General features: G+C 39.1%; 1 protein-coding gene across 3 annotated transcripts in view; it reads left to right on the top strand.

Moving 5' to 3' along the window:
• Positions 1–13270, top strand: part of LOC124644798 (titin) — a 105489-nt gene that overhangs the window by 33197 nt on the left and 59022 nt on the right. For 2 of the 3 annotated variants that reach the window (XM_047184370.1, XM_047184368.1), the window contains exons 22-23: positions 6927–11375; positions 12107–13012. In XM_047184370.1, coding sequence (XP_047040326.1) covers positions 6927–11375; positions 12107–13012 — 5355 coding nt within the window. The remainder of the gene's footprint in view (positions 1–6926; positions 11376–12106; positions 13013–13270) is intronic. The other variant, XM_047184369.1, reaches the window with a different exon arrangement.

Below are 13270 nucleotides of genomic sequence, written 5' to 3'. Positions count from 1 at the left end.
GTTGCGGCAGAGTAGCTTCACAATTTTTTTTTTCAATCCGTTCAGTTGTTTCGGAGCCTATCCAATGCAAATATTTTCTTGCATGCATGCATTTATTTGTCCACATATTAAACATATTTTCGCACCTAACTCCTGGGAGGTGCTGTTGTTTCTCAATATGTAGGTAACTAAATCCGCAGACAGCTCAGTCCACCAGAATATATATGATACACACGTAAGCCTACCCAAACTCAAATTTTAATTAAATAATCAGATTAATTTCCAGAACATTCGCAAGAATGAAAAGGAACCGAACGAACACGTGGTTTCTAGAAATCAGAAGCAATTCTCTAATCAAACTCAAAGTCATTTATTCAAACTTGCCTGCTAAACAGTACTTTTTTAACGTCAAACTTTAATCCTCCCCATATCAGCATATCTTATCGTCATAGTACATCGGTAAATAAGCTCTTTGTTACGCATTAGTTCTGCATCCAACTATTTTTGTAAAACCCTAAATAAATAATCTATAGTTATGTAGGTAACCCTCCATACGTAACATCTTATGTCATTTGATCTAGAAGAAGGCGCCTGACCTATCGGCCTTATGGCACCATTTCTTCCTGCCTATGCATGCTTGTCAGTTGCTATTCGAAATTCATGAAAAATAAGTTTGTCTGTGGTCGCTCTTAGTCAGTTTGAAAATAGAACATCTCTTCTAAATTCCGCAGATCTGGACTTCAGGCATACAAAATGATAATACCTTGCTATTTTATTTACGTTCAAAGATTGGGCTACATAATAACTTCAACTATTCTATAAGGTACCTACATATAGGTTGACCAACGGTTAACTGTACGGTACGGACCTACGCGGCTACGGTTTGATTCAGTATAGTAATTTTAATGAACTAAAAATAAAAAGGTAAAGTGAATTAAAAACTATTTACAAATATTTATAATGTAATTGAAGCAGGAATCACATACTTTTTTATAGAATACAAAGGTCTGTTTTCCAATATTGAATTAATTTAGACCATTTTAAACATCTAGAGGTACACTTGTAAACTAAACGTCAAAACCGCCGAGCATTTTCGAGTTGCTTTTCCATCGACGTGATCGTACGGCTCCCCTATGTAAGTTGGGCACTAGGCTTCAGAAAAATATATAGATAGGTATTATAAATGAAAAAAATATAAAATTCGCTGTTGGGGGACTGTTGGCGCAAGAGTCCAGTCAGAATTAATTCAGGTCGCATTTATGGGAATTAAACTTCAAACTACAAAATTATGTTAATAAATATGTCTTTAAATTATCCTAAGCATAATCAATGTATTGCTTCAAAACCTGCTACTACCTAATATAATAAAAGGGAAAACTTTTTTGATCTTCCGAAATTACTACATCATCTCCGAGTAACATTGTCATTTTTTATCCCCTTATAGGCCGTAAGTAGTTCCCACGAGTGAAACCGCAGGAAAACAGCTAATAAGTAAAAACTGGCCAAGTGCGAGTCGGACTCCCGCACGAAGGGTTCCGTACCATTATTTAGAAAACGGCCAAAAAAATCACGTTTGTTGTATGGAAGCCCCCCAAAATATTTATTAAATTCAGAAATACATCGTCTGTGAAAATTTCAGCTCTCTAACTATCACGGTTCATGAGTTACAGCCTGGTGACAGACGGACGGACGGACGGACAGAGGAGCGAAAACAATGGGGTCCCGTTTTACCCTTTGGGTACGGAACCCCTAAAAACCGCATACTAGGTATTTTTGATGAGCTGATCTTTAATATACTCGTACTCTAGGTCTGTTTTGATTTTTTTTCTTATTATCTGTAGTGATAGAAGTATCTGCAGTCTGCACCAACATGATTTCTGTAGAAAAGTGAGAATCGTTCCCGATTACATTGAATAATCTCTTAACTTTTTACTGGACCCTAATTTTTAAATAAAGATTTTAAAATAAAGATTTTAATTGCAGATGGCGATTGAATAAAAATTGTTGGAAAAAGTGAAAAGAGTACCTACTCTTTCCAGTTTAGTCGTTTGTGGTAGTTTTAAAAAGCTTAGTGGTGTGCAATGTGGTTTTCAGACGCACATTTTGCCCCCTCTCTAGTTCTAAACGATAATTCCGATTGATTGAAAACGGCATCCCACTTAAAGTAGTCCGTCGATATTTTTTTTACTTCCCAAAATATAAGTGCATTCAATATATTCGAATTAACGACGTGTCATTTATCAAAATGGGCACACACTTTTATTCTATGTAAAGTCAAATCTGGGGGCCCGGCAGTGCCCCAGCCAAGACTCGAGCAAAGCGGGCACGGCCGTACCATCCTTTTCTCGAAGCGTTTCGCGGCTATTTCACCACCCTGTATCATTCATGTGGACAAAGCTAGGAGTTTAGGTTTTCGATGACCAAGAGTAAGTATTAGAGCAAGCTCAGTCTCAAAATTACAAGACATTTGAATAAATAATTATGAGTTATGACTTATGTGCGATCAAAGTTACATCATTTTGTCACTCACTGACCGATAATCAAAATAAAATTGTAATAATAAATCAATATTTTGTGACTATATCGATAGTTTTGTTCACATTCCAATAATATTGTCTTGGACATGGTCTTGGTCATCTAAGGTAAATTATTTTAGCTTCCTGAAAATGTACAGTTGTGTTTATCTATGATGACAATAAAATAATATAGAACTATCGAAATAATCTGGTGATGAAGCTGAAAGATAGGCGTGGGCATTGCATAACCGACTATCGTATCACAGCCGTGTGGTTATAAATACATACTTCTTAGAAAGATCTTGTAATGAACTTTGACCGTACATTTATAAGAGCGTGTTTTTACTTATTTTTTTATTTATTTATGCAGTGAATGCCTCTAGAGTATCCGCACACTGTAGACTAAACCAGTCAGGCAAAAGTTGACTCAATGGTTGGCATTTTAAAAAAAAGTGATAACGTCTTATATTTTAATACCACCCGGATTCATTCACGAAAAGTCCGTAACGTCGGAATCTAGGGAACGTCACGATGCGCGCGCAGTAATTTTATAGTTTTGCAATAGTGGTTTAGAACAGTTGATGGTTTTGATCGAGTTGGTATCTTCTTTATCTGCATATTAGTGCCCAGTCCTTGATTTCTAGTGTTTCGGTCCACTCAAGGAACAAATCCAAAGATCACTGCGTTATCCACATCCCCTGTCTTTTGTCTTTTACCTCCTTTGCACAGGAACGGGTAGAGATGAGGTCGGTAGCAATCCTTCACAATCACACATTTTGGTCGTCGTTACAGCCTAAGAAACGTCCAGTGCTGCATGAGTTCCCTGATCTGAGAGTATATATTCACCGCCAGTTCTTAAGACTTGGGTCTGTAAAAAAACAAAATACATACATATATTTTCGATACTCAGTTAGGGAATCAAAACCTTCAGTATACATAATTATTCTGTTGACCTAGAATCATAAACTTTGTCTAGCATTTGTTAAAATGGACATTGAGCGATACCTTAAAAAAAAGGTAATATTGTGTATTGTACACCGTAAAACGCTAATTACAAATACGTAATTTATTACATTTTATTAAGAGTTTATTTCATGGTATTAAAATTAATATAATAAACTAATCTGTAGATACTTTCCTTCGGTGCTGTAACGCTCTTTATTCTATATTAGAATTAGTTGTTAGACAATATATTTACAATAAATAAATTAAAAAAAAAACTAATTCATTACTAAAAGAAAAAAAAAAGGCCTAAAAAAATTATCCCCATCGCTATCGACTGGGAGCATACCCATTTATTTATTATCGATTTAATAAATCGAATTAATATTAGTGCAGGTACTTGTAGGTACTTTACTACTTCCAGTTCTTAGACTTTCGACCCAATAATGGTTAAAAACGACCCCTATTACTAAGACTCCAATGTCAATGTCAGTCTGCTGGTTTCCAAAGCTGTACCTCATGAACCGTGATGTCTGCTAAGACTGAGCAAGACGGAAAAGCGATTTCTGGTCTTTAGATCGGTCCAAGTATCAGTATCCAATAGAATGTGAGGTACCAAATAGCCAATAGGTAGGTATACGTATTTTACATTGTTAAGTGGCTGGACGCTATGGTGAGTTTTATTGCAAAACTAGCTGATCCAGCGAATTTCGTATCGTTTTTAAATCTTCCCCGGACCTCTTGAAATATTTTAAAACCAAAAAATGCCAAATTGATCCAACCACTCTCGAGTTTTAGTCAGACTAAAGAACAGCAAGTCATTTTTAAACGGTTTTATTTAGCTTACCCCGTTTGTTTTATTTATTATTTATTCATTCTTGGGTCAAATTTAGTAATTCAAATTTCACCCTCTTCCTGTCAACCGATTAATCTGAAATTTTGTATACACCTTTAATTCCGATGACAATACAATATAGTAATATCAATAACATTGTAAATCCAATATGGCCGCCGGCACAAAATGGCGGATAACGTAGATTTTATCAATCCCATCAATATGGGTATCAAATGAAAGGGCTCAACAAGCAGAATACAATATACTATAAAAAATTGAAATCCAAGATGGCGGCCGCTACAAAATGGCGGATAACGTAGGTTTTATCAATCCCATCAATATGGGTATCAAATGAAAGTTCTCAACCAGTAGAATACAATGTACTATATAAAATTAAAATCCAAGATGGCGGCCGCTACAAAATGGCGGATAACGTAGGTTTTATCAATCCCATCAATATGGGTATCAAATGAAAGTTCTCAACCAGTAGAATACAATGTACTATATAAAATTAAAATCCAAGATGGCGGCCTCTACAAAATGGCGGATAACTTAAGTTTTATAAATCCCATCAACATGGGTATCAAATGATAGGTCTCAACAAGTAGAATACAATTTACTATGCAAAATTGAAATCTAAGATGGCGGATAACGTAGGTTTTATCAATCCCATCAATATGGGTATCAAATGAAAGGGCTCAACAAACAGAATACAATATACTATAAAAAATTAAATCCAAGATGGCGGCCGCTACAAAATGGCGGATAACGTAGGTTTTATCAATCCCATCAACATGGGTATCAAATGAAAGGTCTCAACAAGTAGAATACAATTTACTATGCAAAATTGAAATCTAAGATGGCCGCCGCTACCAAATGGCTGATAACAATTTTTTATCAATCCCACCAATACGGGTATCAAATGAAAGGGCTTCACAAGTAGAAAACTGTCAGTAACTCCAGCGGGGCCCAACAGGGCCAAGGCCTGCCTGGGCTGCGAGATTGTTCGAAAGAGTTACCGCGGCCCTGGTACATAAAAGGCCTACGACGGAACAAAACGGTTTTTAGTCAAGAGTCTGACACTCCCTCACCGCTGCTGACCCACAGCAGGAGAGGTCATGTGATGATTTTTGGGGTTGTTAAAAAAAAAGTATCTGGAAGGGCTATGTATTGAGGAATTAGATTGTAATAAATTGTCAGGTAAGAGACCGTGTAATAATGATACACTAAATGAATTAGATAGAATGAGGAATATTCGGTACGCATTTTCATTAAATACTAAAAACTAGAAAATAAAAAATCGGTAAAAAACTTTTAAGTTAAACGGTTTTATCTTATCTGCACTGAAAACTAGAAAATAAAAAAATAGTTACTTACCTGTCAACCTACGTAGGTGGTCCCGGTCATATTAAACTAAAATAAAAACGTGGGGCCCCTGTGAAATCCTACCTATGGCAAAGCATATCTTTATACTTTGGTAGATCATGAGCTCGGCGTTCGCTGGTGAAGCCGCTACGGCTGATTATTGATTGTCAAAATCTCCAGTTACGATTATAGTAAGTCGATGCAATCCACACCTATTATACCTCTAGAAGAAAGTACTATAGCAATAGTTAATGGGCCCCACGTTTTTATTTTAGTTTAATATGACCGGGACCACCTACGTAGGTTGACAGGTAAGTAACTATTTTTTTATTTTCTAGTTTTCAGTGCAGATAAGATAAAACCGTTTAACTTAAAAGTTTTTTACCGATTTTTTATTATATATAAGAAGATAAAGAAAGGCAATTCATTTTTATATACAAGATACCATTTAGGCCTAAAATTCTAATTATTCTTTTACTGTCAATTTCAAAAGATTGAATGAGATAGCACGATGTCGTGTCTTAAATAAATACACAAAGGACAAAGTTGTGTTTGAGTTCACATCTTATTGCTAGTAAAACATTGTAACTTCCATTACATAATGTATCATATCTGATTCACATTGAAACATATTTTAAAGCTCTTGTAGTGTTACCGAGGTAAATATATCTAGAAAAATATAAAAAATAATGGGAGGGAAATCTTGGAGTGTCCACTTAAATTTTGTGAAAAGCGACACATCTTTAAGCACGCATCTATTAAACAGAACTTGATAGTAACGGTACAGTAAATAAATAAATCTATGTACATACCTATATATATATAAAAGAAAGTCATGTTAGTTACATATTTTATAACTCAAGAATGGCTGAACCGTTTAATCTGAAAATTAAAGCGGAGGTAGCTTAGACCCGGGAAAAGGATACAGGATTATTGTCTCCATTTGGGAAGCGGGTGAAACCGCGGGAAGAAGCTTGAACTGTATAATAACTGAAGTTGAAAATCTGAAATTAGACTTAAACTTATTTTACAACCACTTTTGGGTAATTTTTAACAATATATTTTCCACATCTATTTTTGTTCTAAGATAGACAGTTTTACACACAGCTGTAATATTACAAGACTTGAATGCATTACTTGCCGATACGAATATAGGGACAAATTAAATACTTATCAATTTCAAAAAAGGTGTTAAATAGAACGAAAAATTAAAATACGAATAAAATGTTACTGCAGCTCGAATATTTATCACAACTTTTCACACAAATCATGTTATCTGTTTTTTGCAGAATCTCGTACAACGGTACGGAAGACTTTCCATGATAAGACCGATGTAACTACTTCGAGTACTGAAGATGTTGATGTAACACAAGTCAGTAAATCATTATACCAGTCCACAGAGGAAAGTAATTTACTGAAAGTTCAAAATGTGCAAGAAGTAGATACACAAAAACTTGTTTCAAACATACCCTGGCGGCGGTCAAAACAAGAGACAAAAGAAGAGAGCCTTGAGGTTAAGCATTGGAGAAAGCAAAAACCAGAAACAAAACAATCATTTTCAGATAAAAAGTTGATAACAGAAGACACTACATTGTTACAAGTAAAAGATGACACTGAAATTACCAGCACTAATAAAGAAGTATTAGAAGTTAAATCTTGGAGGAAGCCGCGTACCAAAGATCTTTCTACGGATAAGAAATTAGTCACTGAAGATAGCAATATACTAAAAATTCAGTCCGAAATTGATGAAGACAAAACGCAAAACTTGGAAACAAAATCATGGAGAAAACCTCGACGTGACGATAAATTGACTGAAACTTTATCTACCACTGAAGATGTCACGTTATTACAAACAGAGGAAGATGAAGAGGAAATCCAAAAGAAGATTTCTCAAAAACCACGCACTGATGATAAGAAGCCAATCATCAGAGACGAGAGAAAAGATTCAATTCCTTGGACTCAGGAAGGTATCAAACTGCGTCCAACGAAGGTTGAAAAGGCCCCATTGGTGAAGGAAAAAATAGAAGACGTAACTTTGAAGAAGGTAAGGCGAGAATCAATCAAAAAAACAGAAACTGTAGAAGTTGAAGAACTTATGACCTACGAAAAAGACACTGCAATATTGAAAATTGATGAAACTGAGCAACAAACAGTCAAAACCAAGGATGAAGATACACCTGTATGGCGACGTAAAACAAAGAAAACAAAACAAGAACATGAAGAAGATACTGAGGAACCCGAAGAAAAGAAGCCTGAAGAGGTACAGCTTAAGCCGGTCAAGAAGGAAAAGCAAGTGGAAGAGGCAAAGCCTGAGGAGCCCAAGTGGCCTACAGGCAAAAGGCGACCGAAGGAAGAGGAACCGAAAGAAGAGGTAGTACTCAAGCCAATTCCCAAGCAAAAGGCACCCGAAGAAGAGAAGCCTGAAGAGGTGCAGCTTAAGCCAGTCAAGAAGGAAAAGCAAGTGAAAGAGGCAAAGCCTGAGGAGCCCAAGTGGCCTACTGGCAGAAGGCGACCGAAGGAAGAGGAACCGAAAGAAGAGGTTGTACTCAAGCCAATTCCAAAGCAAAAGGCACCCGAAGAAGAGAAGCCTGAAGAGGTGCAGCTTAAGCCAGTCAAGAAGGATAAGCAAGTGGAAGAGACAAAGCCTGAGGAGCCCAAGTGGCCTACTGGCAGAAGGCGACCGAAGGAAGAGGAACCGAAAGAAGAGGTAGTACTCAAGCCAATTCCCAAGCAAAAGGCACCCGAAGAAGAGAAGCCTGAAGAGGTGCAGCTTAAGCCAGTCAAGAAGGAAAAGCAAGTGGAAGAGGCAAAGCCTGAGGAGCCCAAGTGGTCTACTGGCAGAAGGCGACCGAAGGAAGAGGAACCGAAAGAAGAGGTTGTACTCAAGCCAATTCCAAAGCAAAAGGCACCCGAAGAAGAGAAGCCTGAAGAGGTGCAGCTTAAGCCAGTCAAGAAGGAAAAGCAAGTGGAAGAGCCAAAGCCTGAAGAGCCCAAGTGGCCTACTGGCAGAAGGCGACCGAAGGAAGAGGAACCAAAAGAAGAGGTTGTACTCAAGCCAATTCCAAAGCAAAAAGCACCCGAAGAAGAGAAGCCTGAAGAGGTGCAGCTTAAGCCAGTCAAGAAGGAAAAACAGGTGGAAGAGGTGAAACCTGAGGAGCCTAAGTGGCCTACCGGCAGAAGGCGACCGAAGGAAGAGGAACCGAAAGAAGAGGTTGTACTCAAGCCAATTCCCAAGCAAAAGGCACCCGAAGAAGAGAAGCCTGAAGAGGTGCAGCTTAAGCCAGTCAAGAAGGAAAAGCAAGTGGAAGAGGCAAAGCCTGAGGAGCCCAAGTGGCCTACTGGCAGAAGGCGACCGAAGGAAGAGGAACCGAAAGAAGAGGTAGTACTCAAGCCAATTCCCAAGCAAAAGGCACCCGAAGAAGAGAAGCCTGAAGAGGTGCAGCTTAAGCCAGTCAAGAAGGAAAAGCAAGTGGAAGAGGCAAAGCCTGAGGAGCCCAAGTGGCCTACTGGAAGAAGGCGACCGAAGGAAGAGGAACCGAAAGAAGAAGTAGTACTCAAGCCAATTCCCAAGCAAAAGGCACCCGAAGAAGAGAAGCCTGAAGAGGTGCAGCTTAAGCCAGTCAAGAAGGAAAAGCAAGTGGAAGAGGCAAAGCCTGAGGAGCCTAAGTGGCCTACTGGCAGAAGGCGACCGAAGGAAGAGGAACCGAAAGAAGAGGTTGTACTCAAGCCAATTCCCAAGCAAAAGGCACCCGAAGAAGAGAAGCCTGAAGAGGTACAGCTTAAGCCAGTCAAGAAGGAAAAGCAAGTGGAAGAGGCAAAGCCTGAGGAACCCAAGTGGCCTACTGGCAGAAGGCGACTGAAGGAAGAGGAACCGAAAGAAGAGGTGGTACTCAAGCCAATTCCCAAGCAAAAGGCACCCGAAGAAGAGAAGCCTGAAGAGGTGCAGCTTAAGCCAGTCAAGAAGGAAAAGCAAGTGGAAGAGGCAAAGCCTGAGGAGCCCAAGTGGCCTACTGGCAGAAGGCGACCGAAGGAAGAGGAACCGAAAGAAGAGGTAGTACTCAAGCCAATTCCCAAGCAAAAGGCACCCGAAGAAGAGAAGCCTGAAGAGGTGCAGCTTAAGCCAGTCAAGAAGGAAAAGCAAGTGGAAGAGGCAAAGCCTGAGGAACCCAAGTGGCCTACTGGTAGAAGGCGACCGAAGGAAGAGGAACCGAAAGAAGAAGTGGTACTCAAGCCAATTCCCAAGCAAAAGGCACCCGAAGAAGAGAAGCCTGAAGAGGTGCAGCTTAAGCCTGTCAAGAAGGAAAAGCAAGTGGAAGAGGCAAAGCCTGAGGAGCCCAAGTGGCCTACTGGCAGAAGGCGACCGAAGGAAGAGGAACCGAAAGAAGAGGTAGTACTCAAGCCAATTCCCAAGCAAAAGGCACCCGAAGAAGAGAAGCCTGAAGAGGTGCAGCTTAAGCCAGTCAAGAAGGAAAAGCAAGTGGAAGAGGCAAAGCCTGAGGAACCCAAGTGGCCTACTGGTAGAAGGCGACCGAAGGAAGAGGAACCGAAAGAAGAAGTGGTACTCAAGCCAATTCCCAAGCAAAAGGCACCCGAAGAAGAGAAGCCTGAAGAGGTGCAGCTTAAGCCAGTCAAGAAGGAAAAGCAAGTGGAAGAGGCAAAGCCTGAGGAGCCCAAGTGGCCTACTGGCAGAAGGCGACCGAAAGAAGAAGAACCGAAAGAAGAGGTTGTACTCAAGCCAATTCCCAAGCAAAAGGCACCCGAAGAAGAGAAGCCTGAAGAGGTGCAGCTTAAGCCAGTCAAGAAGGAAAAGCAAGTGGAAGAGGCAAAGCCTGAGGAGCCCAAGTGGCCCACGGGCAGAAGGCGTCCGAAGGAAGAAGAACCGAAAGAAGAGGTGGTACTCAAGCCAATTCCCAAGCAAAAGGCACCCGAAGAAGAGAAGCCTGAAGAGGTGCAGCTTAAGCCAGTCAAGATGGAAAAACAGGTGGAAGAGGTGAAACCTGAGGAGCCCAAGTGGCCTACTGGCAGAAGGCGACCGAAGGAAGAGGAACCGAAAGAAGAGGTGGTACTCAAGCCAATTCCCAAGCAAAAGGCACCCGAAGAAGAGAAGCCTGAAGAGGTGCAGCTTAAGCCAGTCAAGAAGGAAAAGCAAGTGGAAGAGGCAAAGCCTGAGGAGCCCAAGTGGCCTACTGGCAGAAGGCGACCGAAGGAAGAGGAACCGAAAGAAGAGGTGGTACTCAAGCCAATTCCCAAGCAAAAGGCACCCGAAGAAGAGAAGCCTGAAGAGGTGCAGCTTAAGCCAGTCAAGAAGGAAAAACAGGTAGAAGAGGTGAAACCTGAGGAGCCCAAGTGGCCTACTGGCAGAAGGCGACCGAAGGAAGAGGAACCGAAAGAAGAGGTTGTACTCAAGCCTATTCCCAAGCAAAAGGCACCCGAAGAAGAGAAGCCTGAAGAGGTGCAGCTTAAGCCAGTTAAGAAGGAAAAGCAAGTGGAAGAAGTAAAAGCCCCCAAGCCAATCATCAAACAGGAAAGTCTTGAGGTAGAGACTATTGAGACAACTGAAAAAACTGAAGAAAAGAAAAGGAAAAAAATCAGGAAAGAAAAGTCTGTCGAAGAGAGCATAGTTCAAGAGACAACTGTAGTTGAAAAGGATCAACCAGTTCAAGAAATCGAGGAAGAAGTCACTACTGTAGTTACGCGAAAGCAGATAAAGAAAAAGATTCAGAAAGATAAAAAGAAAGGTGAGGTTTATTTATTTGTTATATTAGGTAAGGTTAGATCAATACCAATCAGTCGGGGTCTTAAAGTTTTTTATTGTAAACAGATGCATGGTTATCTCCACAAGTATTTAACAAACGCTGTAAATATCAAATCCAGTCCGCAGGCTATAAGCAATTCCCATTTTTTTTTTTGCAAATTACATTTGTAAAACTAGATATCTTCTACCATTATATGGACTGAGGTCTCAGTAGCGCCACACATTCCTTATTTTCTCTTAAAACCAGCCAAGTGCGAGTTGGACTCACGCATAAAACGTTCTGCACTTATATCTCCAAAACGGACCAACTTCAGTTATATAATTTTAAATACGTTACATATTATTATACATTTTTTAAGCGCCAGTCTGTTGTCATTTTCAATAACGAATGAAACCTAGTAAAAATATAATGATAACGGCTTGTATATATTTTTTTATTCAACTAACTTTACAGATCGTAAATAGGTTGTCGGGTACAAATAAAGCTCGTTAGCATTTTATTTCTAAGTAAATAAGTGATGTCTGGTGGCACCTAGGATATCAGTCTAATGGAAAGTTCTCATAATTTCATTTATTTGTCCTAATAAATACTAACATAAAAAATAATTTGTACATGACATAAAGTTGAAATTGTTAGTACAGACTTTTTTGTTCCTGGCCATAAAAATACGTTTCATGGTTGACATTAAAATTAATTAGAACTATATTTTACAGAGGTGGAACCATTAATAATTGAGCCAATTAAGGCTTTGAACGTATTGGAAAATAGCACATTAGAATTATCTGTTGTGTTTGAGCCTGTGGATGATAACATAGTGACCTGGTACCGCAACAATCAACCCCTTGAACAAATTGACGACTGTATCATACACACTGAAAATGGGATATCAACCATAAAAGTACAAAATGTAGACAAAAAGAAAGTAGGAAAGTATGAAGTTGTAATAGAAAAAAATAATGTGGTGGCTAAATCGGCGAGTTCCATTAAACTACTAAAATCATTAAATGAAGATCAGATTTCACCACCCGTATTCACTAAACCTATTCGACCAAAAACGGTCACTTTAGGGGATATAGTATTACTTGAGGCTGAAGTTTCATCAAGTCCGACTGCTTCTTTCCAATGGTTCATAGACACGAGAGAAGTAACCACATATGCTAAACAAAGCAAATTAACTAACATATATGTAACCGACAGGGAAAATGTTTCATGTCTGTGCATTGAAAATATAAGCAAAGATTTCTTAGGAATCATAACATGTAGAGCAGAAAACTTTGCGGGATCAGTTTCATGTTCTGCTTCACTGCTAGAACAAACAGAAAAGGAATTTACAGGGGAAGCGCCAACAATCATTACTCCCTTAGAATCAGTGATTATAATGGATGGGGAACCAATAAAACTTTCTTGTAAAATCAAGGGGCAACCCTGGCCTAAAGTTGATTGGTATCATGACGGTACACTTGTCCAAAGAGCTAGAGATATTACAGTTGCCCGACAAGAATCGGGCTTATGTGAATTGTGCATAAAAGAAGCCTTTCCTGAAATGTCAGGAAAATACAGATGTGTAGCTACAAATGAATTTGGAAGTTGTAACTGCGAATGTACTGTTGATGTTGAAGGTAGCGATGTAAATTCTACTTCCACACTGCATGAGAATACTTAGTTTGCATGTATTATAAAAACACAAGAAGGATTGTATAATGTTCACTGTAACTCGAGACACCTAACAACATTTATCATATTTGCCATGCATCTGTAGAACAATTTGAAGTTTGGAGTTTTGATCGACGCTTCAGTATCGATATCGATTATTTTTAATTTATAAAACTATAGCTATAAATACAGAAACTACGTAGTACTATTGTAACGTTGACTTT

This window comes from Helicoverpa zea, chromosome 31 (genome assembly GCF_022581195.2).
Source record: "Helicoverpa zea isolate HzStark_Cry1AcR chromosome 31, ilHelZeax1.1, whole genome shotgun sequence".
In the NCBI taxonomy this organism is placed as follows: domain Eukaryota; kingdom Metazoa; phylum Arthropoda; class Insecta; order Lepidoptera; family Noctuidae; genus Helicoverpa; species Helicoverpa zea.
This window is presented reverse-complemented; position numbering and strand designations above follow the sequence as displayed.